This window comes from Capricornis sumatraensis, chromosome 2 (genome assembly GCF_032405125.1).
Source record: "Capricornis sumatraensis isolate serow.1 chromosome 2, serow.2, whole genome shotgun sequence".
Classification (NCBI taxonomy): Eukaryota; Metazoa; Chordata; class Mammalia; order Artiodactyla; family Bovidae; genus Capricornis; species Capricornis sumatraensis.
The window spans coordinates 122,019,978-122,046,702 of NC_091070.1; the positions used below are offsets into that span (position 1 = coordinate 122,019,978).

At 45.0% G+C, this 26,725-nt stretch overlaps 6 protein-coding genes across 6 annotated transcripts; 3 read left to right on the forward strand and 3 right to left on the reverse strand.

Moving 5' to 3' along the window:
• Positions 1-766: 766 nt before the first annotated feature.
• LOC138072959 (histone H2A type 2-A) lies at positions 767-1,262 on the reverse strand. Its single transcript, XM_068964305.1, has one exon. It carries the CDS (start codon positions 1,238-1,240, stop codon positions 848-850), a length of 393 nt encoding a protein of 130 aa, XP_068820406.1. The 5' UTR covers positions 1,241-1,262; the 3' UTR covers positions 767-847.
• Positions 1,263-1,577: 315 nt separating this feature from the next.
• LOC138073127 (histone H2B type 2-E-like) lies at positions 1,578-1,980 on the forward strand. Its single transcript, XM_068964629.1, has one exon. The coding sequence runs from the start codon at positions 1,578-1,580 to the stop codon at positions 1,956-1,958; it is 381 nt and encodes a 126-aa protein (XP_068820730.1). The 3' UTR covers positions 1,959-1,980.
• Positions 1,981-15,817: 13,837 nt separating this feature from the next.
• Positions 15,818-16,336, reverse strand: LOC138073235 (histone H2B type 2-E-like). Its single transcript, XM_068964818.1, has one exon. It carries the CDS (start codon positions 16,334-16,336, stop codon positions 15,956-15,958), a length of 381 nt encoding a protein of 126 aa, XP_068820919.1. The 3' UTR covers positions 15,818-15,955.
• A 325-nt stretch (positions 16,337-16,661) lies between these two features.
• LOC138072849 (histone H2A type 2-A) lies at positions 16,662-17,159 on the forward strand. The gene has a single exon (XM_068964091.1). The coding sequence runs from the start codon at positions 16,686-16,688 to the stop codon at positions 17,076-17,078; it is 393 nt and encodes a 130-aa protein (XP_068820192.1). The 5' UTR covers positions 16,662-16,685; the 3' UTR covers positions 17,079-17,159.
• A 993-nt stretch (positions 17,160-18,152) lies between these two features.
• LOC138073443 (histone H3) lies at positions 18,153-18,563 on the forward strand. The gene has a single exon (XM_068965185.1). The coding sequence runs from the start codon at positions 18,153-18,155 to the stop codon at positions 18,561-18,563; it is 411 nt and encodes a 136-aa protein (XP_068821286.1).
• A 7,850-nt stretch (positions 18,564-26,413) lies between these two features.
• H4C14 (H4 clustered histone 14) lies at positions 26,414-26,725 on the reverse strand. The gene has a single exon (XM_068965718.1). The coding sequence runs from the start codon at positions 26,723-26,725 to the stop codon at positions 26,414-26,416; it is 312 nt and encodes a 103-aa protein (XP_068821819.1).

Below are 26,725 nucleotides of genomic sequence, written 5' to 3' on the forward strand. Positions count from 1 at the left end.
CATCGGCCTCCCTTTCGACTTTCCAGTTTGCCTAGTTTTTCCCCTCTTCGGTTTTCATTTATTTCAGGGTGAGAATCATATTTGAGAGCAGCTGTGACAATGTTCCTTCTCAGTCCCTTAGAACACACTACTTACGATACCCTCTTCCTTTCTACGCTAACTCCCAAACTGAACCTCGGCCTTCTGTTTGCGCCACCCCCGCCCCCAGCACCCTGAACGCAGTTACCTTTCCAGAGGTCCCCTAGGCTACCTAGTTGGCTGGACGGATCTTGCTTTGCTTTCCGCCCTTCGGTGCTTCAAAGATCGTTAAGTTATCTCTCCCCCGCAGCAGGGCGCGAGATCCCGTTTCCGAAAGCCGAACTGGGGACCTGTATCTCCACCGCTAAACCATTTTATCCCTTTAAGACAGTAGACTGAAGTCAAAAACCCAGGTCCGCCATCCTCTTCAAATCTTGTCCGCTTCCTTAACAGACGGGGGTGTCCGAGACGTATGCGTGTGAGGGAACATCCCGCTGGTACTTAAGACCTCAAGTTGGGCTAAGGCCTGGGGAACAACTGGTGTTGAGCACTAGACATCCGACTCCCAAACATAAACCATCGCGGAGCACTTAGAACTGAAGCGACTGTGGCGCGCTCAAGTTTCCTACCTTCACCTGGCTCAAGTCCTAGGTTTTACGATCCACCACAACCCAGGCTGGGCTCCCCCTTTACTACCGACAAGGTTGGAATCGAGAAGTTACTGTTAACAACTCTTTATTTGAAAGCGTGGGTGGCTCTGAAAAGAGCCTTTTGATTTTACAGATGCCCCTTCTACAGGAGAGCTGGGTAGGGCTGCCGGAGACCGGCCTCACTTGCCCTTTGCCTTGTGGTGGCTCTCAGTCTTCTTCGGGAGCAACACGGCCTGGATATTGGGCAAAACGCCGCCCTGAGCGATGGTGACCTTGCCCAACAGCTTGTTCAGCTCCTCGTCGTTGCGGATGGCCAGCTGCAGGTGACGAGGGATGATGCGCGTCTTCTTGTTGTCTCGCGCCGCATTGCCCGCCAGCTCCAGGATTTCGGCGGTCAGGTACTCCAAGACCGCCGCCATGTAGACGGGCGCGCCGGCCCCCACCCGCTCAGCGTAGTTGCCTTTGCGCAGCAGGCGGTGCACCCGCCCTACCGGGAACTGCAAGCCCGCGCGAGACGAGCGCGACTTGGCCTTGGCGCGGGCCTTACCGCCTTGCTTGCCACGACCAGACATGCCAGCGACACCCACTAACAAACGCTCCCGCCAAACGCCCGACAAAATCGCCCTCCACCGCCCCACTTCACCCTTTTATAGGCAGAACGGCGATTGCCTAGAAGGCACTTTGATTGGCTACAGCACATCTTCGGCCTCGAGACCAATAGGATAGCGCAGTCAGAATCCACTCATTTACATAACCTCGTCTCCCTCGCGAGAGAGCCACTGAAATCTCGCCAATCGCAACGGGGCGTGATCAGAACCTTAATTTGCCTACAGTCTCTATAAGTACTGAGTCGTGGCGGCCAGCCCGGGTGCTGCCTGTTGTCGTCGGCGTTAGCTTGTGCTTGACGTTATGCCTAAGCCGGCAAAATCTGCTCCCGCGCCCAAAGAGGGCTCCAAGAAAGCCGTGACCAAAGCCCAGAAAAAGGACGGCAAGAAGCGCAAGCGCAGCCGCAAGGAGAGCTATTCCATCTACGTGTACAAAGTGTTGAAACAGGTGCACCCGGACACCGGCATCTCGTCCAAAGCCATGGGCATCGTGAACTCATTTGTCAACGACATCTTCGAGCGCATCGCGGGCGAAGCGTCGCGCTTAGCCCATTACAACAAGCGCTCAACCATCACGTCCCGGGAGATCCAAACGGCCGTGCGACTGCTGTTGCCCGGCGAGCTAGCCAAGCACGCCGTGTCCGAGGGCACCAAGGCGGTCACCAAGTACACCAGCTCCAAGTGAGTCCCTGTGGGGACTCGGCGCTCGCACGAGTTGCCCAGCCACTTGACGTTCTAAAGGTTCTTTTCAGAGCCACCCACCTTCTCAGTGGAAGAAACTCACCTTTTTACTTTACTTTTGTTGTCTGTTATGGTACTTTTCTGTACCGCCGATTTTTTTTTCTAGTAAGAACTGGCCTTTCTCTTAGGATGAAGAGGAAGTAGTCCAGAAAAGACCAAGTTTTGTGGATCAGTCCAGAACTAGCTAGAATAACTGTTCACTCATGCAAGTAACTTACCTTTTCCAGTAAAACCGTGAGAGATGGGTGGTCAGTGTAAATCTACTCAGGATGGGGAGGGAGGGTGGAAAGTTAAGCATTAGTTACTTTACAGCAGATAGAGTGGGTCAACTCAAGTCCATTTTTCTTGAGTTCAAAACCAAATTAATATTTTGATACCATGCCCCAACATGAATAGAAAACATAGTGCACCTGATTATCTTGATTCCATTTGTCCACTCAAAAATCCACAACCTGAGAATTGTGTTTTATTCAATAATTTGTTGTGGACCTAAGCCAAGCAAATGGACTTCCCTTGTGGCTTAGATGGTAAAGAATCCGCCTGCAGTGCAGGAGACCTGTGTTTGATCCCTGGGTTAGGAAGATCCCCTGGAGAAGGGAATGTCTACCCACTCCAGTATTCTTTCTTGCAGAATTCTGTGGACAGAGGAAGCTGGCAGACTCCAGCCCATGGTGTGGCAAAGGCTCTGACATAACTGAGTGACTGACACTTCTAAGCCCAGGAGACAGCCTTTCAAATAGCACTGAGGGGCTGTTTTGAGGAGGTAAGGGAGGAACCAGAATATATAGCAGTTTTGCAAAAACAAACCAGATAGTTGAATATTCATCAAAAGATTTCTGCTAAAGAATAAATCTCAATGAATTTAGCACTTCTTTATTTTGTGTATGGAAATTTGGAAGAGCAGGCTGACTGACATCATTCCTTGATACATATTTTAACTATCTAGGACCAGGATCCTGTTTTTCTCCATCCTGAATCCCAGGATGACTAGGGTGGCTGCAGTGGCTGATGGCTTGATGGCCACATCCTTTGATTACAGGTATGGCAGGTGACATTTTTCATCCACACATAGGTAAAGTAATTTGTAATCTACACATACTTCTTGTCTCACTTTGCTATTCCTTTCAGGTGCCTACACTGAAGTCAATGTTTTGCCCAAATTCTAGATATTAAGCAACACTGTTAGAAAAAGGTTATACAAAAGCCATTGTTATCCATAGTAAATTTTTCCCCCCAGATATTGATACCAACATAATTCCCTATAGTTGTAGTTTTGCTGTTTTATAATTTGAGTAAAGAAGCAAGAAGGACAGAAGCTATAAAGCCTATAAAGTCAGGAATTTCAAGAACCTGGGCCTGCCAATCATAAAATGTGCTCTGGAGACTTTATCCAGCAGCTTTTTTGTTGTTGTTAAACCTACCTTAAAAATACTTTCCCCTTCCCTGGAACAATTCCTTCCTCTGAAAACAGAGACACCAAAAATGAGAGAATAAAGGCCCTCACCTCTTTTTTAGACTAGATGGTTAAAAAGCAGTGTTTCCTACAAACAATTCAAAGGCCATTGGATCTTCAATTTATCTATCTACCCTTCAAACCCTACATACTTTCACTGAATCCAAATCACCAGGCTGCAGTGGGGGGGTGGGGGGGGGAAGGGGGTGGGGCAAGGATGAATAGTCTATGGAACAAGTCAAGTAAGTCAAATGTTTGATAACCACTAACAAGATTAGTTACGAGATTCCCATAGTGCTTGGGAAGAACTTCTTCAGTTTGCAGTTCCCACCCTAGATATTTTCTTTCTTTTTTCCTAATTGTCCTTTCCCAGAACTGTTTGTAAAGCAACATGAAAAGCTAGTTTCATTTATTCCCTTATTAATACAGAGTACCAAATATTGCATAGAACTTGACATTTTCTGCCTTTACTAGGATTTAAAAACACATTTTAAGAAGGTAAAATGAGAACAGAAGATAAAGTACTGCAAGGTATAAAGGTGAAACTTCCTAGGAAAAAAAAATGTTAAGCTCACTACAAGCACCCTTTTATTCATTTTTTCTTATGTATGTACATAGAGTCCCAAATATTATCTTCCAGCATTATTTTCATTACTTCTCATCTGTCCCATCCAATCAAAAACAGGTAACTTGTCTCCTAGTTATTGTACTAAATCCATACTTTCTTCGGTCCCAGAAAACATTTCCTTGCTTTTGACCTGCCTTGCTTGGATCTGCTGAGAGATGAGACAGGTTGCTTGGAGCTTGAAAAGTTCAGGTAAAGCACGGCAATGTGGAGGAAAGACAGAAAGCTGATAGGGGAAAGTTTGAGTTTACAGGACAAAAATAAAACAAACATATTCTAAGAGGCATGCAGGATGTTGGGTAGATAACCTAATTATAAGTGGGTGAGATAATGGTCAGTATTTGGTTCTGAGGACTCAAAATATGAATAGGAAAGCAGAATACAACTGGTCTGAAAGACGGAGAAATCCAAGACTCAATGCAACTTTATTACCCATCAATCAATAGTTCCCTTTAGCACCAGCATTACACTTACAAGTGTGAAAGCAAAACTGACACATTGTCTACGTTCCTTTATGAGTATTCATACATATCACTTCTCACAATATGGGAGAGGGGAAAAAATTCATACTGAGATAAATATTAATAAACAAGCAATAAAACAGCAATAAACAGAAAAAAAATCCCTGTCTATGTAAAACTACATTCTAGTTGATGGATGCTGAGAATAAGTGAAAGAAGGAAAAGAATAATAGTATATTTAGGAGGTGATCTGTACAGCAGAATATTGAGCGTGGATGACAGATCTGATCAATTAATATTTGAACAGAGGCCTGAATGGAAAATGTGAGCCATAGGATAACTTAGAGAAGTGCGTTCTAAGAACAAAGGCCCTGAGGTACGTATAAGTTTGAGAAGTTCAAAGAATGAGCAAGGCCACTGAGGCTGGAGCACAGTGAGCAAAGGAAAGATGTGCAGGGAGATAGGCTCAGAAAGGTAGTTGAGAGTCAGATCATGTGTGCCTTTGAGGGACCTCCTAGGCCATTGGAAAGAGTTATTCTTTAATTTGAAATTAAGTTGGAGTGCCTTTGGAGAGTTCCATCATGAGAGAGTTCCATGACATTATTTGACTCATGCTAATCAGACTTTATTTTGGGGGGCTCCAAAATCACTGCAGATGGTGACTGTAGCCATGATATTAAAAGACGCTTACTCCTTGGAAGAAAAGTTATGACCAACCTAGATAGCATATTGAAAAGCAGAGACATTACTTTGCCAACAAAGGTCCGTCTAGTCAAGGCTATGGTTTTTCCAGTGGTCATGTATGGATGTGAGAATTGGACTGTGAAGAAAGCTGAGCACCGAAGAATTGATGCTTTTGAACTGTGATGTTGGAGAAGACTCTTGAGAGTTCCTTGGACTGCAAGGAGATTCAACCAGTCCATTCTAAAGGAGATCAGCCCTGGGATTTCTTTGGAAGGAATGATGCTAAAGCTGAAACTCCAGTACTTTGGCCACCTCATGCAAAGAGTTGACTCATTGGAAAAGACTCTGATGCTGGGAGGGATTGGGGGCAGGAGGAGAAGGGGACGACAGAGGATGAGATGGCTGGATGGCATCACTGACCTGATGGATGTGAGTCTGAGTGAACTGCGGGAGTTGGTGATGGACAGGGAGGCCTGGTGTGCTGCGATTCATGGGGTCGCAAAGAGTCGGACACGACTGAGGAACTGAACTGAACTGAAAGCTCTCAAAAGCGACAGAATGATCTCTGTTTGTTTCCAAGGCAAACCATTCAATATCACAGTAATCCAAGTCTATGCACCAACCAGTATTGCTGAAGAAGCTGAAGTTGAACGATTCTGTGGAGACCTACAAAGACCTTTTAGAACTAACACCCAAAAAAGATATCCTTTTCATTATAGGCCAGTGGAATGCAAAAGTAGGAAGTCAAGAAACACGTGGAGTAACAGGCACATTTGGCCTTGGAATACGAAATGAAGCAGGGCAAAGACTAATAGAGTTTTGCCAAGAAAATGCACTGGTCATAGCAAACACCCTCTTCCAACAACACAAGAGAACACTACACATGGACATCACCAGATGGTCAACACTGAAATCAGATTGATTATATTCTTTGCAGCCAAAGATGGAGAAGCTCTATACAGTCAACAAAAACAAGACTAGGAGCTGACTGTGTCTCAGATCATGAACTCCTTATTACCAAATTTACACTTAAATTGAAGAAAGTATGGAAAACCACTAGACCATTCAAGTATGACCTAAATCAAATCCCTTATGATTATACAGCGGAAGTGAGAAATAGATTTAAGGGACTAGATCTGATAGATAGAGTGCCTGATGAACTATGGACGGAGGTTCGTGACATTGTACAGGAGACAGGGATCAAGACCTTCCCATGGAAAAGAAATGCAAAAAACCAAAATGGCTGTCTGAGGAGGCCTTACAAATAGCTGTGAAAAGAAGAGAAGCAAAAAGCAAAGGAGAAAAAGAAAGGTACAAGCATCTGAATGCAGAGTTCCAAAGAATAGCAAGGAGAGATAAGAAAGCCGTCCTCAGCAATCAGTGCAAAGCAATAGATGCAAACAACAGAATGGGAAAGACTAGAGATCTCAAGAAAATTAGAGACACCAAGGGAACATTTCATGCAAAGATGGGCTCGATAAAGGACAGAAATGGTATGGACCTAACAGAAGCAGAAGATATTAAGAAGAGGTGGCAAGAATACACAGAAGAACTATACAAAATAGATCTTCATGACCAAGATAATCACGATGGTGTGATCACTCACCTAGAGCCAGACATCCTGGAATGTGAAGTGGGCCTTAGAAAGCATCCCTATGAACAAAGCTAGTGGAGGTAATGGAATTCCAGTTGAGCTATTTCAAATCCTGAAAGATGATGCTGTGAAAGTGCTGCACTCAATATGCCAGCAAATTTGGAAAACTCAGCAGTGGCCACAGGACTGGAAAAGGTCAGTTTTCATTCCAATCCCAAAGAAAAGCAATGCCAAAGAATGCTCAAACTACCGCACAATTGCACTCATCTTACATGCTAGTAAAGTAATGCTCAAAATTCTCCAAGCCAGGCTTCAGCAATATGTGAACTGTGAAATTCCAGATGTTCAAGCTGGTTTTAGAAAAGGCAGAGGAACCAAGAGATCAAATTGCCAACATCTGCTGGATCATGGGAAAAGCATGAGAGTTCCAGAAAAACATCTATTTCTGCTTTATTGACTATGCCAAAGCCTTTGACTGTGTGGATCACAATCAACTGTGGAAAATTCTGAAAGAGATGGGAATACCAGACCACCTGACTTGCCTCTTGAGAAACCTATATGCAGGTCAGGAAGCAACAGTTAGAACTGGACATGGAACAACACTGGTTCCAAATAGGAAAAGGAGTACATCAAGGCTGTATATTGTCACCCTGCTTATTTAACTTATATGCAGAGTACATCATGAGAAACACTGGGCTGCAAGAAGCACAAGCTGGAATCAAGATTGCTGGGAGAAATATCAATAACCTCAGATATACAGATGACACCACCCTTATAGCAGAAAGTGAAGAGGAACTAAAAAGCCTCTTGATGAAAGTGAAAGAGGAGAGTGAAAAACTTGGCTTAAAGCTCAACATTCGGAAAATGAAGATCATGGCATCTGGCCCCATCACTTCATGGGAAATAGATGGGGAAACAGTGGAACAGTGTCAGACTTTATTTTTCTGGGCTCCAAAATCACTGCAGATGGTGACTGCAGCCATGATATTAAAAGACGCTTACTCCTTGGAAGAAAAGTTATGACCAACCTAGATAGCATATTGAAAAGCAGAGACATTACTTTGCCAACAAAGGTCCGTCTAGTCAAGGCTATGGTTTTTCCCGTGGTCATGTATGGATGTGAAAATTGGACTGTGAAGAAAGCTGAGCACCGAAGAATTGATGCTTTTGAACTGTGATGTTGGAGAAGACTCTTGAGAGTTCCTTGGACTGCAACGAGATTTAACCAGTCCATTCTAAAGGAGATCAGCCCTGGGATTTCTTTGGAAGGAATGATGCTAAAGCTGAAACTCCAGTACTTTGGCCACCTCATGCAAAGAGTTGACTCATTGGAAAAGACTTTGATGCTGGGAGGGATTGGGGGCAGGAGGAGAAGGGGACGACAGAGGATGAGATGGCTGGATGGCATCCCTGACTCGATGGACGTGAGTCTGAGTGAACTGCGGGAATTGGTGATGGACAGGGAGGCCTGGTGTGCTGCGATTCATGGGGTCGCAAAGAGTCGGACACGACTGAGCGACTGAACTGAATTGAACTGAACTGAAAGCTCACCCAGGATACTATGTTAAAAATAGACTGTAGGAGAAAGCAAGAGTAGAGGTAGGAACAATATAAAAGAAGCTACAGTAACACTCAGGAGAGAGATGGGTGGTAGCCATGGAGATAGTGAGAAATAGTCAAGATGTATTTTAAATGAAATTGATGAATTGTACATAGGTTATGACTGAAAGAGAGGAGTCAAAGATTAATTGCAGGTTCTTGGACTCTGCACTTGGAAAGAGCTGCAACTTACTGATAAAAGAGGCAAGTAGGTTTGGAAGGGGAAAGCCTAGAGTAATATCTTAGGCAAAATGTTGAGATTCCTGGTTGCCATCCAGGTGGAAATATCAAATAAGAAATACCAAATTCCCAAGTTGGGAATATGAAATATGAGAATCTGGCGTTCAGGGAAGAGAAAGGGGTTAGATTCTAAAAGCCCACTCTTTGCTCATTTATAGTGTTCTACCCTTTCTTTTCTGGAGTAGGAAATGGTGTTCTTGCCTGGAGAATCCCCTTGGAGAGGAGCCTGGCTGGCTATAGTGCATGGGGTCTCAGAGTCAGACATGACTGAGCAACTAAGTAGAGAACCCCTTCTTTCTGGAAGCTTTTAGAATCAATTTAACATGTCTAGGTACATTTTTTCCCCTCATATCTAACTTTGGTCTTAGTATTTCACTAAAATTTGGACATATTTGGGAGCCCTATTCCACTTACCCCAGCTGTTGACTGTTGTTATGGATTGAACTGTGTCTCGCTAAAAGATATGCTGAAGTCTAACTCCCTGGTGCCTTAAAATGTGGCCTAATTTGAAAATGGGATCTTTGTAGATGTAATCAGTTAATAAGGTCATTAGGGTCTAATCCATAAAGTCTAATCCAATATGACTGATGTCCTTGAAATGTAGAAATGCACAAGAAGAAAACTGAGACAAATGGGGTTACGCTGTTGTAAACCAAAAGATACCTGGGGCTACCAGGAGCTGAAAGACAAGGAAGGATCCTGGCAAAGAGGGACAGGGCCCTGCCAACATGTTGACTTTAAACTTCAGAATGATGACTGAGTACATTTCTGTTGTTTTAAGCCACTCAGTTTTGTGGGACTTTGTTATGGCAGTCCTAAGAAACCAATGCAAACTAAAAATTTTAATAATAGAATTATATTATTTAATTTTAAATAAAATTTCAGATTTTTAAAAATTCCTAGACTTTCCTTCTTAACGGTAGTGTTAATCTCTGGCCTGGTCAAATACTGGTTTTAAAACTTGGACATTTAGTATAAATGTATAGTTCTGTTTTTCCTTATCTGCCTTATTTGGATTGGAGAAGGAAATGGCAACCCACTCCAGTGTTCTTGCCTGGAGAATCCCAGGGACGGGGGAGCCTGGTGGGCTGCTGTCTATGGGGTCACACAGAGTCGGACACAACTGAAGCGACTTAGCAGCAGCAGCAGCAGCCTTATTTGGCCTCTTTGAGACCTTCCAAGATAAAATGTCTGTTGTCTTTCCTTTTATTCTGGGGAACTATTTATTACTATTTCTCAAATAGTTCAAGATCCCAGCTAGTTTAAATAGTACGTCATACAAACTGGCTTCACTGGATGTCCAAAAGTACAGCAGGGCTCAGAGGGTTGCTGAACTCCGTGAACGGCTCAGTTCTCCAGTTCTCCCCCTCAGCAGTTGCCCTCCTGAGTGCAGTCTGCAGTTATTCTTGCCTTCATACCCACATGACCCTCCATCTTGCTGCTGCCTCTTGAAAACAAAGAAGTTTCTTTAACAAAAGAGCAATCTACATTCCCCTACTCCAGGGTACCTCTGGGCCGCTATCTTATCTGTGGTGGCATGAGATGAGAAATACAGTGCAAAATAAATGTAATGCATTTGAATCATCCCCAGACCATCCACCACTGGTCTGTGGAAAAATTTTTTGTCTTCCACGAAATTGGTCTCTGGTGCCAAAAAGGTTGGGGAACCCCTGCCCTACTCAGTCCAATTGCTGAAATGTTTGTGCTAATCAAATTGATCTAAATTTTTTGAGCTAATCAATGTGGAAAGTGGTTGGGACTACGTTTAAACCAGTCAGGTCAAGGTTAAGAACTGAGATAACATTTCTTTTGGGGGGAACACACAGTGGCAGGGATTCTCAAACCTGACTGCTCATTGAAGTCACCTGGGGAGCTTTTTAAAAATTCTAATGGATGAACGTGAAAGTCGCTTAATCATGTCTGACTTTTGCAACCAGTCCATGGAGCTCTCTAGGCCAGAAAACTGGAGTAGGTAGCCTTTCCCTTTTCCAGAGATCCCAACCCAGGGATCAAACCCAGGTCTCTCGCAATGCTAGTAGATTCTTTACCAGCTGAGCCACAAGGGAAGCCCTAAGTGAAGTGAAAGTTGCTCAGTCGTGTGCGACTCTTTGTGACTATATAGTCCATGGAATTCTCCAGGCCAGACTGGAGTGGGTAGCCTTTCCCTTCTCTAAGGGATCTTCCCAACTAATGGGTGGCTATAGTCTAGATCACTTAAATCAGAATTTCTGGGGATAGCACCAAGACATCAGTATTTCTAAGAGTCCTCCAGGTACAATGGGCTGTTGTTTTTGCCAAAAGTTTTCACTTTTGTCTCAAGTTCAAAGGATTTGTTAACAGAATAAGTCACTTATTATATACAAGTAAATAATACAAATATTAGAGAATTATCTAGCTTACTTTAAATACACTAACATTAAATGAAAAGAAAAACAGAAAGAGCAGAGGATACACCACCAAATCGGATTTTGGCCAACATCCAGACTTAATCAGTGCTGGGAAGTCCCGTGTCACAGAACATCTGGAGTCCCGACTGGGAAAAGGTCCCAGGCAGGGCGTTCACTCCGTGGGTGAGATTGCAGTTTGGGGTTCCCACTTATAACCCCAGGACAGATATCATCATCAATCTGTGACCAAATTGCAAGCCTGCTGCTGCTGCTGCTAAGTCGCTTCAGTCGTGTCCAACTCTGTGCAACCCCACAGACGGCAGCCCACCAGGCTCCCCTGCGTCCCTGGGATTCTCCAGGCAAGAACACTGGAGTGGGTTGCCATTTCCTTCTCCAATGCATGAAAGTGAAAAGTGAAAGTGAAGTCACTCAGTCATGTCTCACTCTTAGCGATCCCATGGACTGCAGCCTACCAGGCCCCTCCATCCATGGGATTTTCCAGGCAAGAGTACTGGAGTGGGGTGCCATTGCCTTCTCCATTGCAAGCCTGGTTTCATGTTAATGCTATTTGTTTGCTATTTAACTTATATGCAGAGTACATCATGTGAAATGGGTCCAGGCTGGAATGGGTCCATCCATCCAGGCTGGATGAAGCACAAGCTGGAATCAAGATTGCCGGGAGACAGACAAATTGCTAAGAAAGTTGTGGTACATACACACAATGGAATATTACTCAGCTATAAAAAATAGTGCATTTGAGTCAGTTCTAATGAGGTGGATGAAACTGGAGCCCATTAGAAAGAATGAAGTCAGAAAGAAAAACACCAATACAGCATATTAACACATATGTGTGGAATTTAGAAAGATGGTAATGACAACCCTATATGCAAAAGACACACAGATGTAAAGAACAGACTTCTGGACTCCGTGGGAGGTGAGGGTGGGATGATTTGAGAGTATAGCACTGAAACATGTTATTACCATATGTGAAATAGATGACCAATCCAAGTTGGATGCATGAAGCAGGGCGCTCAAAGTCAGTTCACTGGGCCAACCCAGAGGGATGGGATGGGGAGGGAGTTGGGAGGGGGGTTCAGGATGGGGAGACACATGTACACCCATGCTGATTCATGTCAATGTATGGCAAAACCTACCACAATATTGTAATTAGCCTCCAATTAAAATTAATTTTAAAAAAAGATTGCTGGGAGAAACATCAATAACCTCAGATACCCAGACGACACCACCCTTATGACAGAAAGCAAAAAAGAACTAGAGCCTCTTGATGAAAGTGAAAAGAGGGGAGTGAAAAAGCTGGTTTAAAACTCAACATTCAAAAAACAATGATCATGGCATCCACTCCCATCACTTCATGGCAAATAGATGGGGAAACAATGGAAACAGTGACAGACTTCCTTTTCTTGGGCTCCAAAATTACTGCAGATGGTGACTGCAGCCATGAAATTAAAAGATGCTTGCTCCTTGGAAGAAAAGCTATGACAAACCTGGACAGCATATTCAAAAGCAGAGACATTACTTTGCCAACAAACATCCATCTAGTCAAAGCTATGGTTTTTCCAGTAGTCATGATGGATGTGAGAGTTGGACCATTAAGAAAGCTGAGCACCAAAGAACTGATGCTTTTGAACTGTGGTGTTGGAGAAGACTCTTGAGAGTCCCCTGGACTGCAAGGAGATCCAACCAGTCCATCCTAAAGGAAATCAGTCCTGACTATTCATTGGAAGGACTGATGCTGAAGCTGAAACTCCAATACTTTGGCCACCTGATGTGAAGAACTGACTCATTTGAAAAGACCCTGATGCTGGGAGAGATTGAAGGTGGGAGAAGGGGATGACAGAGGATGAGATGGTTGGATGGACATGAATTTGAGCAAGCTCCAGGAGTTGCCGTGCTGCCATCCATGGGGTCACTAAGAGTCGGACACGGCTGGGTGATTTAACTGACCTGAACTAAACTTTGTCTTGTAAAACTTGGAATGTTGTTAAGCCTGGGGCTTGACTGGCCAGACCCCCTCCATGGGCTCAACAATCTCAAAACTCTTCCCCCATCTTATCTAAGGTGCTGCAAGTCTTGCACTCATAGCAGGCAGTCACTCTTGGTCACTCCCAGTCAGGGCAGTGTCCAGGCAGGTTAGAAGCAAGATCAGAGGCCTGCTCTGCTCTTTTGCCTCTGAAGCTTGAAGAAGACTACTTCTATTTTATTTCTCTAACAGCAGTCAAATTTGAGAACTACATACATAAGGGATTAGGTGAGTTCCTTAATGAAAATCAGTATGCAACTAGAGAAACAGAAGAAAAATGCTACATAGTAGTCGACAGCCCTATAATGTATATTATTGACTAAGTTATACTTCATAACATAAGAAATCAAGTCTTGAAGAATACTTTAAGGAAACACATAAGAAAAAAATGAAAGTCTACAAGAATACTTTCAACTAAGAGTTTGAGTGCCACAACAAAAGATCCTGCATGCCGCAACTAAGACCCTTAGCCGCCAAATAATTTTTTAAAAAAGAATACTTTGAGGTGATAGCCTTCATCTCCATTGCTGTGTTTACTGTGTGGACAAAGACTGTAACCTGCCATTTCAATAAACAAAGGATGTTGTGGCCAAAAAGTCATCAGCCTCAGCAGCTGTCTCCTCAGTGTAACCTGAGGGAATTCAAGACAGAGCAAAACAAAACAAGATAATGGTCCTATATAGTTAAGCATTAGTGTTAGTCACTCAGTTGTGTCCAACACTTTGTAACGCTATGGACTGTAGCCTGCCAAATTCCTCTGCCCATGGAATTCTCCAGGCAAGTATATGGGGGTGGTTAGCCATTCCTTTTTCTGGGGGATCTTGGTGAATCATGGATTGAACCTGGGGTCTCCTGCATTCCAGGCAGATTCTTTACCATCAGAGCCACCAGAGAAGCTCCAAGGATATATGCCCATGTATACCCATGTATTTGGCTTTGAGGGTATATTTCTTTTCCTTCAACAAAAACTACTATATATCCTGACTCCTCCCTTGCTGCTTTAGAACAACAGTCTCTCAGAGCTGAGAGGTTTAAGTCCTCAGCTAAGTCTACCAAATAAAATATGATTCTCAACTTTCAGTTGTGCACTTTTTTCCCAGTCAAAAATAGGTACCCTTAAAGGCAAGTTTGTGTTTTCTTCACTGAGCCCTAGATGTATCTCTCACACTGCCAACTCCATATATCCAATTGAATATCAAAAACCTTCCCAACCTTAAACCAGAATTCTAGATCTCCCTTCAATGCCCCAATCTACCAAATTAACATCACCACTGTTCACCCAGTTGCTTAAGACAGAAAATTAGGGGTTTTACTCCTATCCAAATCCTATTCCTCAAACAGACCTGTCAGTACTACCTCCCAAATATAATCTCAATCCCAACATCTCTCAGCACTTCCACTGTACTGGGCTTCCCTGAGCTCTCAGTTGGGTAAAGAATCCGCCTGCAACACAGGAGACCCTGCTTTGATTCCTGGGTAGGGAAGATCTCCCGGAGAAGGGATAGGCTACCCTCAGCGAATTCCCAGTATTCTTGGGCTTCCCTTGTGGCTCAGCTGGTTAAGAATCCGCCTGCAATGCAGGAGTCCTGGGTTCCATCCCTGCGTTGGGAAAGACCCCCTGGAGAAGGCTACCCACTAAAGTATTCTGGCCTGGAGAATTCCATGTATAGTCTGTATAGGTCATGGGGTCGCAGTCTGACAGGACTTTCACTTTGATTCCAATCCAACATGCCTAGACTACCAAGTGGTTCTTACATTTTAGCAGCATCAGAATCACCCAGAGGGCTTTTTAACACAAATTCTTAGTGTCTGAAGACTCCACTTTTAATGAATTTCCAGGTAATGCTAATACTGCTGGTCTCTAGACCAGATTTTGACTCACTGCTCTAACCTGTGACACTGTAACAGCCTCCTAGTTGGTTTCCTTGCTTCTATTGTGAACTACTTAGGATCTACGATTCACAAAGCAACCAAAGTGATTAAGGTTAATCCCTACTGGAAGCAGTCCAACAGTTCCCAAAGCACTAAAATGAAACTGCAGCTAGTCTCCTTTGCACACCCAACCATATTATAACTTTCTGCTCCTTTAAGATTTCAAACTTTTTACTGCTTTGGAAAATGCATACTTTGTTTCCATTGTATGGACAAGTTCTTTATATACGGCAAGATTTTCTGAGTGATAATTCTCTGGGGAGAACACTATCGCTGAAAATTAGGCACGTTTTTTGTGATTTGACATGAGGCAGACGACTGAAGCGACTTAGCAGCAGCAGAGCAGCGGCAGCAAAACGGTTAGTTCTTGGGTATCATAACCAAGCTCCAATTTCCCTAACAGGGGAATCTACACATAAACTGGGCACCCATGTGCTTGTGAATGCAGGATATATAAACTCAACGAATTTGTAGTACATAGTGTAAGCTAAATTATCCCATTTCGTACACAACACAGAACACGCTCTACAAAACTTCAGTACCACATCGTTATATCGTTTGGGAAGACTAGACAGTCGCACCATAGATATTCAAACTTTTTAATCTTGTATGATGAAATTCATAAAAAGCAACATCATTGAAACAGCCAGTTTCAACAGCAGTTCTTTTGAGAAAACTCAGCACATCTATACCCTGTTATATTCTCACACATAACTAGATAAACATACTTGTTCCCCCATTGTATCTAAAGAAATATGATATTTGTTCTTAACGAGTGAAAACCAATACAAAAAGCTGGGCAGCAGAAGACCGTGTAAAACAAAATGACGGCTTCTTCCACTGAGAAGGTGGGTGGCTCTGAAAAGAACCTTTAGAACGTCAAGTGGCTGGGCAACTCGTGCGAGCGCCGAGTCCCCACAGGGACTCACTTGGAGCTGGTGTACTTGGTGACCGCCTTGGTGCCCTCGGACACGGCGTGCTTGGCTAGCTCGCCGGGCAACAGCAGTCGCACGGCCGTTTGGATCTCCCGGGACGTGATGGTTGAGCGCTTGTTGTAATGGGCTAAGCGCGACGCTTCGCCCGCAATGCGCTCGAAGATGTCGTTGACAAATGAGTTCACGATGCCCATGGCTTTGGACGAGATGCCGGTGTCCGGGTGCACCTGTTTCAACACTTTGTACACGTAGATTGAATAGCTCTCCTTGCGGCTGCGCTTGCGCTTCTTGCCGTCCTTTTTCTGGGCTTTGGTCACGGCTTTCTTAGAGCCCTTTTTGGGCGCGGGAGCAGATTTTGCCGGCTCAGGCATAATGTCAAGCACAAGCTATAGCGCCTACCGAGAACGCCGACAACAGGCAGTACCCGGGCTGGCCGCCACGACTCAGTACTTATAGAGACTGTAGGCAAATTAAGGTTCTGATCACGCCCCGTTGCGATTGGCGAGATTTCAGTGGCTCTCTCGCGAGGGAGACGAGGTTATGTAAATGAGTGGATTCTGACTGCGCTATCCTATTGGTCTCGAGGCCGAAGATGTGCTGTAGCCAATCAAAGTGCCTTCTAGGCAATCGCCGTTCTGCCTATAAAAGGGTGAAGTGGGGCCGTGGAGGGCGATTTTGTCGGGCGTTTGGCGGGAGCGTTTGTTAGTGGGTGTTGCTGTCATGTCTGGTCGTGGCAAGCAAGGCGGCAAGGCCCGCGCCAAGGCCAAGTCGCGCTCGTCTCGCGCAGGCTTGCAGTTCCCGGTAGGGCGGGTGCACCGCCTGCTGCGCAAAGGCAACTACGCTGAGCGGGTGGGGGCCGGCGCGCCCGTCTACATGGCGGCGGTCTTGGAGTACCTGACCGCCGAAATCCTGGAGCTGGCGGGCAATGCGGCGCGAGACAACAAGAAGACGCGCATCATCCCTCGTCACCTGCAGCTGGCCATCCGCAACGACGAGGAGCTGAACAAGCTGTTGGGCAAGGTCACCATCGCCCAGGGCGGCGTTTTGCCCAATATCCAGGCCGTGTTGCTCCCGAAGAAGACTGAGAGCCACCACAAGGCAAAGGGCAAGTGAGGCCGGTCTCCGGCAGCCCTACCCAGCTCTCCTGTAGAAGGGGCATCTGTAAAATCAAAAGGCTCTTTTCAGAGCCACCCACGCTTTCAAATAAAGAGTTGTTAACAGTAACTTCTCGATTCCAACCTTGTCGGTAGTAAAGGGGAAGCCCAGCCTGGGTTGTGGTGGATCGTAAAACCTAGGACTTGAGCCAGGTGAAGGTAGGAAACTTGAGCGCGCCACAGTCGCTTCAGTTCTAAGTGCTCCGCGATGGTTTATGTTTGGGAGTCGGATGTCTAGTGCTCAACACCAGTTGTTCCCCAGGCCTTAGCCCAACTTGAGGTCTTAAGTACCAGCGGGATGTTCCCTCACACGCATACGTCTCGGACACCCCCGTCTGTTAAGGAAGCGGACAAGATTTGAAGAGGATGGCGGACCTGGGTTTTTGACTTCAGTCTACTGTCTTAAAGGGATAAAATGGTTTAGCGGTGGAGATACAGGTCCCCAGTTCGGCTTTCGGAAACGGGATCTCGCGCCCTGCTGCGGGGGAGAGATAACGATCTTTGAAGTACCGAAAGGCGGAAAGCAAAGCAAGATCCGTCCAGCCAACTAGGTAGCCTAGGGGACCTCTGGAAAGGTAACTGCGTTCAGGGTGCTGGGGGCGGGGGTGGCGCAAACAGAAGGTCGAGGTTCAGTTTGGGAGTTAGCGTAGAAAGGAAGAGGGTATCGTAAGTAGTGTGTTCTAAGGGACTGAGAAGGAACATTGTCACAGCTGCTCTCAAATATGATTCTCACCCTGAAATAAATGAAAACCGAAGAGGGGAAAAACTAGGCAAACTGGAAAGTCGAAAGGGAGGCCGATGGGCGGCGGGGCGGCGGGGCGGCGAGGGGGCGGGGGTAGGGAGGAGTCGGCTCAAGCCAATCAGTGGCGCTAAAGAGGATGACGTCCCAGCCAATGGATAGCCAGCGCGGGACTTTCAAGTATTGTCCCGCCCAACTGGGGAAAGACTGCCTATAAAGACTGCTGCAGCGGCCGCACCCCTGGTTACTCTCCCTGCGCGGCGCTGCTCACGTAAGTTCGCGTCTTGGTTCGCTATGGCTCGTACAAAGCAGACTGCCCGCAAGTCGACCGGTGGCAAGGCCCCGCGGAAGCAGCTGGCCACCAAGGCGGCTCGCAAGAGCGCGCCGGCCACGGGCGGCGTCAAGAAGCCGCATCGCTACCGGCCGGGTACCGTGGCCCTGCGGGAGATCCGGCGCTACCAGAAGTCGACCGAGCTGCTGATCCGCAAGCTGCCGTTCCAGCGGCTGGTGCGCGAGATCGCGCAGGACTTCAAGACGGACCTGCGCTTCCAGAGCTCGGCCGTGATGGCGCTGCAGGAGGCGAGCGAGGCCTACCTGGTGGGGCTGTTTGAAGACACGAACCTGTGCGCCATCCACGCCAAGCGCGTGACCATCATGCCCAAAGACATCCAGCTGGCTCGTCGCATCCGCGGGGAGCGGGCTTAAGAAGTGTGCGCTCTGCTCGAGGTTCCATCAAATCCAAAGGCTCTTTTCAGAGCCACCCACGACTACACTTGAAAGCAGCTGTGTCGCTTGTCCACTCTTTTGGTAGGCGTTCGCATACTCCGGGAGGGTAGGGCGCGCTCGAGATGGGAGGACCTTAGAGCGCGCAAAGCACTGGACTCCCAACAGACAGGCTAAAGGCCAGTTATCCAGCCTAAACCCTTGCTCGCTGCTGCCTTCCCAGATGTCAGTAAGAATTGGCTCAGTGTGCTTGTCTGGGCTGGTGGGTTACCGCTGCTTCCTTGGGCGTCCTAGAACGTCCAACTTGGCTGCTTAGAGGTGTGTTCTCTTGTAGGTTGGGGCTCTTTTCCAGCGTCTTTGTGCTCCACTGTGGCCCACGATTTTAATTGTCCCGGAAGCAAGGTGTGCTGTGATTAGGTGCGGGGCGACTGGTGGTGTGGGGAGATGGGTTGAGAGAAGGCGGAGTCACTTGGAGACGCTCGGGATTCGCGGGTCAAAGGGCTTTTAGGCGGCTGAGACCCGCGCACAGATTAGACCTTCTCACCGGTGCCCGAAAGGTCTCTGGGCGCTTGGCTCCCCTGCTCTGGAGGGATACCGCCACCCGGGTCCTGGCCCACTTCTGCCGAGTAAAGTGCGGCATTTCATCGCTTCAGGTGTCAGTAATTTGAGGCCTCACTCCCACCCTCTACTTCTCAAAACCCGGGGATGAATGACGGGGTGCTTGTACAGATCCTAAAGCCACTTTGGTGAGCTGGGTCTTAAAGGGATTGCTTTCCTGCCCAGGTCCACAAAGAGACTCCGTGGGGCTATCGCTTCAACCTCTGGTAGTGTCTGTATCTGTTTCATTCAGACATGTGGGAAGTCTCTTCTCAGGTTTTGGGTTACTACTCAGTGAAAGGAAAGAAATGGGGCTGTGAGCTCAAGTTTGGGGAAGAGATCAAACAGGCAGAGCATGGTCTTTTGGGGAAATGAAGTCCTCACCGCCCCCGCCCCCCACCCCGTCCCCCACCGATCTCCCCCCACCCCCCGTTAGGAAATAGTGAGAGTGGAGACCTGAGATGATTCTTGTACCATTTGGGCAGGGGTTGAAGGGGGTGAGGGGAGGTAGAAGTGCAAGGCCTCTAATGGGCAGCAGAGTGGGGGCAAGGTCTTGCACAGCCCTTCTCCACAGATCTCAGACACAAAGGCTGTACAGGTCTTATGTGACACGTCATCTTAACCTTCTCAGTCATCTGTCTGAACTTGGACAAGGCCAAAGCCTGTTTTCCGTTTTGTCTCAGCACAGTGACAGGTTAAAAGCATTTGTTATAGAAGTCAGTGAGAATACAGAGAAGGGAAAAGAAAAGATACTTTTTTTTCCTTCTTTTTTTCTTAAGCTTTAATTCAGTTCAGTTCAGTTGCTCAGTCATGTCCGACTCTGCGACCCCATGAATTGCAGCACGCCAGGCCTCCCTGTCCATCACCAACTCCCGCAGTTCTCTCAAACTCATGTCCATTGAGTCAGTGATGCCATCCAGCCATCTCATCCTCTGTCGTCCCCTTCTCCTCCTGCCCCCAATCCCTCCCAGCATCAGAGTTTTTCCCAAATGAGTCAACTCGTCGCATGAGGTGGCCAAAGTATTGGAGTTTCAGCTTCAGCATCAGTCCTTCCAATGAACAGCCTGGACTGATCTCCTTTAGAATGGACTGGTTGGATCTCCTTGAAGTCCAAGCTCCAGGGTCACAGCAATTTCCGGAGCACGCCTCCAGGTCTCTGCCTAGACCCTGATTACCTGCTTAGGCCCTCAATGCAGGGTGGATCCAGGACCTGTATCAGTACTCTGAGTTAAAAAGTAGTAACTTTTAAGGTGTGGTGGGGCACCACCTTTGCACGTATCATCTCATCCATCCTCATGGTAAAACTTTCAGGGACAAACAGACATAGGGCTTTCTGAGGTACAGCTTGAGGTTCTCAGTTGAGTGACTTGATTTGCTGGCATATTGAGTGCAGCACTTTCACAGTATCATCTTTTAGGATTTGAAATAGCTCAGCTGGAATTCTATTACCTCCACTAAGCTAGGGATGCTTAGTTAGTGTAGTGATGTTTGTAGTGATGCTTCCTAAGGCCCATTTGACTTGGCACTCCAGGATGTTTGGCTCGAGGTAAGTGATCACACCATCATGGTTATCTGGGTCATTAAGATCTTTTTTGTCTAATTCTTCTGTATATTCTTGCCACCTCTTCTTAAATATCTTCTGCTTCTGTTAGGTCCATACTGTTTTTATCCTTTATTGTGCCCATCTTTGCATGAAATATTCCCTTGGTATTTCCAATTTTCTTGAAGAGGTCTCTAGTCTTTCCCAGTCTATTGTTTTCCTCTATTTCTTTGCATTGATCACTGAGGAAGGCTTTTTTATCTCTCCTTGCTATCCTTTGGAACTCTGCATTCAGATGGGTATATCTTTCCTTTTCTCCTTTGCCTTTAGCTTCTTTTCTTTTCTCAGCTATTTCTAAGGCCTCCTCAGACAGCATTTCCCTTTTTTGCATTTCTGGCGGGTTATACAACAACAAAAGGAAAGATCCTAACTTGAATAATCTGGTTCCAGAGTTCATGCTCTCAATTTCCAACAAGAAGTGTAACTGATCAGTCCATTAGCTCCCTGCAGGCAAATCTATATGGGAAGCCAAACTACAATCATAAAGATTGGAAGAGCCTGGAGGCAGATGACTTCAGTGGCTGCCATTATTCAACCAGGGTACCATTTCACTCTAAAGGCTGCCTCATTACAAGAACTGGACTGGAAATGCTCACTAGAGAGTCAGGGTACGTCTGCCTTGGAGGGTACTTTGATGATTGCAACCCTCTTGTTCCCTCCTCTCCTCCCTCGTTTCCAGCCCTCTTCTCTAATAAGGTTGTGGTAAAAAATTACTTTGTTGTAATCATAGTCTTCTACTCTACTACCAGATAAATCCCAGAGTTCACTGAACAGAAAGGCCAAATAAAGATGTTCAAATCACAGTTAATTGAATCCATTTGAAACATGAAACAAAGAGCAAGGGAAAATGACAAGCAAGGGTAAATTAACATACATATTATAGCATAGGGTTCAATGATGGGGGAAGTACAACACTGTATCCAATGCTGAGTTACAGTTTTCTGTCCTGTCTTGCTCTGTGGCATCAGCCTTCCCTGCTGATGCTGCAGTTAAAAGGACTAGAGATGAGAGTGGACAAGGGGACTCCGCAGACAGAAGGTCCTTGATCCTAATTTAAGCTGGCTCAGTCAAAGAGATACAGGGGCAAGTGTTCCTGGCCGTCATTGTAATTCACCAATAACTTGCTGAGTAGCTATGGATTTCTCTGTGTTTAGCATGCAGAGGACATTGGGCAACAATGGCTGTCACCAGTGGATGGCTGATAGAAGCCACGAATACTGGGCACTTCATGTATCTCATAAATATTTGATATGGTGCTTACTTGGTACTTCTGTCCTTTCCTATATCTATGTAGGAAGATGCTCTATTTATTTATATTTAACATTTCTCACAGGCGATCTTACCTACTTGTTATAACTTTCTACTCTTTATACACATTTTAACAGTCAAGTAAGCTGGCAAGTTTGATTCTTTAAGATGATTTCACATTTTTCTGCTCTAATTCTGAAAAATCTGGACCTGCCAACTTGTTCATACCCACTTTTACCCACTGTCTTCTTTGCTCTTTAAATTTTGACTACACTGACTCCCGCTTCCCCAGTTATTATGGAGCATAGAAGACCTACATTGAGTGAAATAGGCAGTAAATACACCAACTTAGGTTTCTATTTCATTACAAGACTTTCACATAGAAAGATTTCACTTTAATCTTTCAGAGATCTTCTCATTTGATCCTTGAATCATTTCTGTAAGAAAGTCAGGAGTTCTCAGCAACATTACAATGAGATAATGGGACTGTGGCAAAGCTAAGATTTGCCATGGGCCATATAGCCCAGAATCTCTCTTTCTTTCTCCCTCATTCCCCATCCACCCTACATCTTCTGATTGTCTGGGTAGGGGTGGGGGCTGGAATTGTACATGCTTATTTAAGATATTGGAACAATTCAAAACGTTCAATGATTATAACAAAAACCAACACCTATAAATCACTCAAATTTCTGTGAACATTCTTCCCGATAGTTTTCTATATATCCATACATATTTATATGTACTGGTAATGTTCTGTATTAATGATAATTCTATACTTTGGGCTCACATAGAGAAATAACGTGCATCAATAGCTACAATATAAAGTTTGGAGTTGAATGTTTCAGAGGAAGAATGTTGTGAAAGATGACAGGCACATCTAGCCTTCAGGAGGATAATGCTGCTATTCAAAGAAGTTGGGAGTCTGGAAAGGTAAGGTAAGTCTTCGAACTGGTCCAGTGTGATGTCTGATTAGCTAGTGACACTTGAGTGCCTCTATCATCATGGTAATGGAAGTAGACATGCAGACTAAACAATCATTTGTATGCATGTATTGTACTGAAAGTCCTGAATCACCCATGGGAGGAACAAGCTGACAGCCAGGGCTAGCTTAAAGAGTACTTGAGCCACTCAGGAGGTAGAAATGGAAAGGAAATTATTTTGTTACCAAATTAGAGGTGAAATAGCATTATATTCCTCACTGTTACAGATGGTTAAGAATGACAAAAAACAAAACCATTTATTAACATGAAACTATGCATAATGTATACTCTGTAATTTGACAAAATTCAGAGGCTGGATATGGCTAACAGAAGATTCAGTCATGCCTTGTTTTAATAGTATTTAGTGGAGTAGACCAGGTGGGAAGAGGGATCACTATTAAAATCACTATAAAGAAGACATATAATTTATGGTTAAACAGTAAGATCTTAAAGAAGTTTAAGAATAAAAAATATATATATCCCTTGATAACAAAATTAAGTACTGTTAAAACACAAACCAATGATATTTAATAAAACAAGCTGACTACATTTTTTATTCATACATTTTTTTTTTGCCTCAAATGCTTTAAGCAAATAAGCAACTCTACCTTTTCCTCCTGTAATATTTTGTCCTAAAAATTTTTTATTGGAATCATTCACCTAAAGTTTTCTTTTTTTTTTTTTTTTGGTATCAAAGAACCCAAAATTTAACATAGTCATGTATGGATCTGAGAGTTGGACTGTGAAGAAGGCTGAGCGCAGAAGAATTGATGCTTTTGAACTGTGGTGTTGGAGAAGACTCTTGAGAGTCCCTTGGACTGCAAGGAGATCCAACCAGTCCATTCTAAAGGAGATCAGCCCTGGGATTTCTTTGGAAGGAATGATGCTGAAGCTGAAACTCCAGTACTTTGGCCACCTCATGCGAAGAGTTGACTCATTGGAAAAGACTTTGATGCTGGGAGGGATTGGGGGCAGGAGGAGAAGGGGACGACAGAGGATGAGATGGCTGGATGGCATCACTGCCTTGATGGACGTGAATCTGAGTGAACAGCAGGAGTTGGTGATGGACAGGGAGGCCTGGCGTGTTGCGATTCATGGGGTCACAAAGAGTCAGACACGATTGAGTGACTGAACTGAACTGAACTGAAACAAATTAGGGCAACACATACTCAGATTCTAAATATTTTTGTTTGATTTAAAGAAAAACTGTTATTTAACCAGTTGTTCTCAAACTTTAATGTGTTTCAGAATCAACTGGAGGGTTTGTTAAAATATGAATTGCTAGATCTCACTTCCCAGAGTTTCTCAGGCAACAGGTCTGGGGTTTTGCAAAATCAGGGTCTAAGATTTTGGATTTCTAGCAATTCCCAGGTAAGCTGATGCTCCTAGACTAGATACCACACTTTGGGAAATCCCATGGATGGAGGAGCCTGGTAAGCTGCAGTCCATGGGGTTGCTAAGAGTCAGACACGACTGAGCGACTTCACTTTCACTTTTCACTTTCATGGATTGGAGAAGGAAATGGCAACCCACTCCAGTATTCTTGCCTGGAGAATCCCAGGGATGGGTGAGCCTAGTGGGCCGCCGTCTATGGGGTCGCACAGAGTTGGACACACTGAAGTGACTTAGCAGCAGCAGCAGCAGTTTAGATAATGGATATGTTGCACCCTCCTTCCTTTATTCTTTGATTTCTCTTCAAATTTTTGATAATCTCCTTCAGAGGATCTCAGCGAGGATCAGATATATTCAATCTGCATTACCTTTAAAATGAAAAAAAAATCATAGAGATGTTTGAAACAGAAATGTCATCAGTTGCTGTTGAGATTTTAATTTTGAAGGGAAGATGAAACATCTTGAACATTGAATCCTTTTGTCCTTGGACATCTTCACAAATGTTATTCTTGCGTTTCCCTCCCTGATCCTCCCCCTCCCCTTTACTGTATATCTTATCAGGATGCCAGGCATTCTGCTCCTTAACAGCCTGATACAAGCCCCACCTCTACAGCCGAGCCTCATCATTTTCCAGCAGCCAGTGACCTCTGCTGTTAGGACTCCTATAATAATCATTTACATTTTGCATCATCTCAAATATGTGACACCATGTGCTTTTGGGCTGTGTGTGTATGTATTTTATGTATTATTTTTCTCCCCTAGTTCGTGGGGGCTGCAAAGAGTTGGAAACCACTGACTGAGCGACTGAATATTCACTCACTCATTCTGATAATAACCTCTTTAGGGCAGGTTTCCCATGCTTTGACTTTCTGGCATCTCCATTGCTAAGCACCTCGTTTTAAACCAGTTGACCAAGTGTTTGATGCTAATGAGAGCAGCCAAGCGTGGAGACCAATTCTCAATATCTTTTGGGAATTGACAGAATTTCTTCTGTAGGAGTTTCTTGGGGGCTACAGACAGGCCAAATTTAGCTGTAAAATTATAGGCCTGGAACATTAAAGAAAAAAAACCTTTTACTTGAAAATATAATACCTGCAAAACTATAATTAGGTTTAAGGACAAGAGGTGTGGACCAATACTTCAATTCAAATTAGGGCAATTTAGCAGTGGTAGTGTATAGAGAAAGACTATGTATCTCTATCTATATATAAGAATTTGCTTTTGCCTTGTTAAAAATTAAACTGCTTTGTGTATTGATGGTATGTTTCTGACAGTCTCTTACTCTAAGCTGCAACAGGCCTTAATGGAAAAGTCACATACCAGAATTTTCTGTTTCTTGAAGATGTGCTTTCACATTAAAGTTATATACTCTGCTCAGCTTTTATTGAAAATTCGTATGTTTCTGCATTTTATCTTTGTGATATTATCACCAAAGACAAATCTCTTAAATCTTTAAGTAAATTCTTCCTTGAATGTTGTACACACACACACTACTCTCAGCAGCTAATTGTGAGGGGCCTTTAGCATAAAAAGCACAGGACACCAAAAATACCTTCCATACACTGGTCAGATAATTTACAAATGTGTTTAAAACTCAATGAGCCCACCTCTGACCTAACAACCCCTTATTTGCTTCATTTTTGAATGGTCGGTTACTGGATTGATTTCTTTGCTAGTGCTCTTGCACCTTCCCAGGTGAGAAGATTGTAATGGCAATTACCACCACCCAGTGTGATCCCTAGAGCTGTGAAGTGAAGCCCACACAAACTACTTTCCACAGCCTGGTCCAACGACTACAATTGATAGCGAGCCCAAAAGCAAGCAAGTGAAGAGCAGGTTTTGGTAAATGCCTTGTCTTCTGAGCTGTTGACACTTCTAGGATTCGCTACTCCTGACCCCACTCTAGCCAGCTACAAAGTTACCCATACTTTTAAGTATCCAGCTCTTCAGATGACCGTGTGGTTGGCCCTAAAAAGGGCCTTTGAGATTGTCACACAGAGCACAGGGGCAGCAGCTCAACCTCCGAAGCCGTACAGGGTGCGTCCCTGCCGCTTTAGCGCGTAGACCACGTCCATGGCAGTGACCGTCTTGCGCTTGGCGTGCTCCGTGTAGGTGACTGCGTCCCGAATAACATTCTCCAGAAACACCTTCAACACGCCTCGGGTCTCCTCGTAAATGAGGCCGGAAATGCGCTTGACTCCCCCACGCCGAGCAAGGCGCCGAATGGCAGGCTTAGTGATGCCTTGGATGTTATCTCTCAAGACTTTGCGGTGGCGCTTGGCGCCACCTTTGCCTAAGCCTTTGCCGCCCTTTCCTCGTCCAGACAT

What these genes read in the sequence shown, in the direction of transcription:
- LOC138073127 (XM_068964629.1), top strand. Translation starts at nt 1,578, where the DNA reads ATGCCTAAGCCGGCAAAATCTGCTCCCGCGCCCAAAGAGGGCTCCAAG.
- LOC138073443 (XM_068965185.1), top strand. Translation starts at nt 18,153, where the DNA reads ATGGCTCGTACAAAGCAGACTGCCCGCAAGTCGACCGGTGGCAAGGCC.
- LOC138073235 (XM_068964818.1), bottom strand. Translation starts at nt 16,336, where the DNA reads ATGCCTGAGCCGGCAAAATCTGCTCCCGCGCCCAAAAAGGGCTCTAAG.
- LOC138072849 (XM_068964091.1), top strand. Translation starts at nt 16,686, where the DNA reads ATGTCTGGTCGTGGCAAGCAAGGCGGCAAGGCCCGCGCCAAGGCCAAG.
- H4C14 (XM_068965718.1), bottom strand. Translation starts at nt 26,725, where the DNA reads ATGTCTGGACGAGGAAAGGGCGGCAAAGGCTTAGGCAAAGGTGGCGCC.
- LOC138072959 (XM_068964305.1), bottom strand. Translation starts at nt 1,240, where the DNA reads ATGTCTGGTCGTGGCAAGCAAGGCGGTAAGGCCCGCGCCAAGGCCAAG.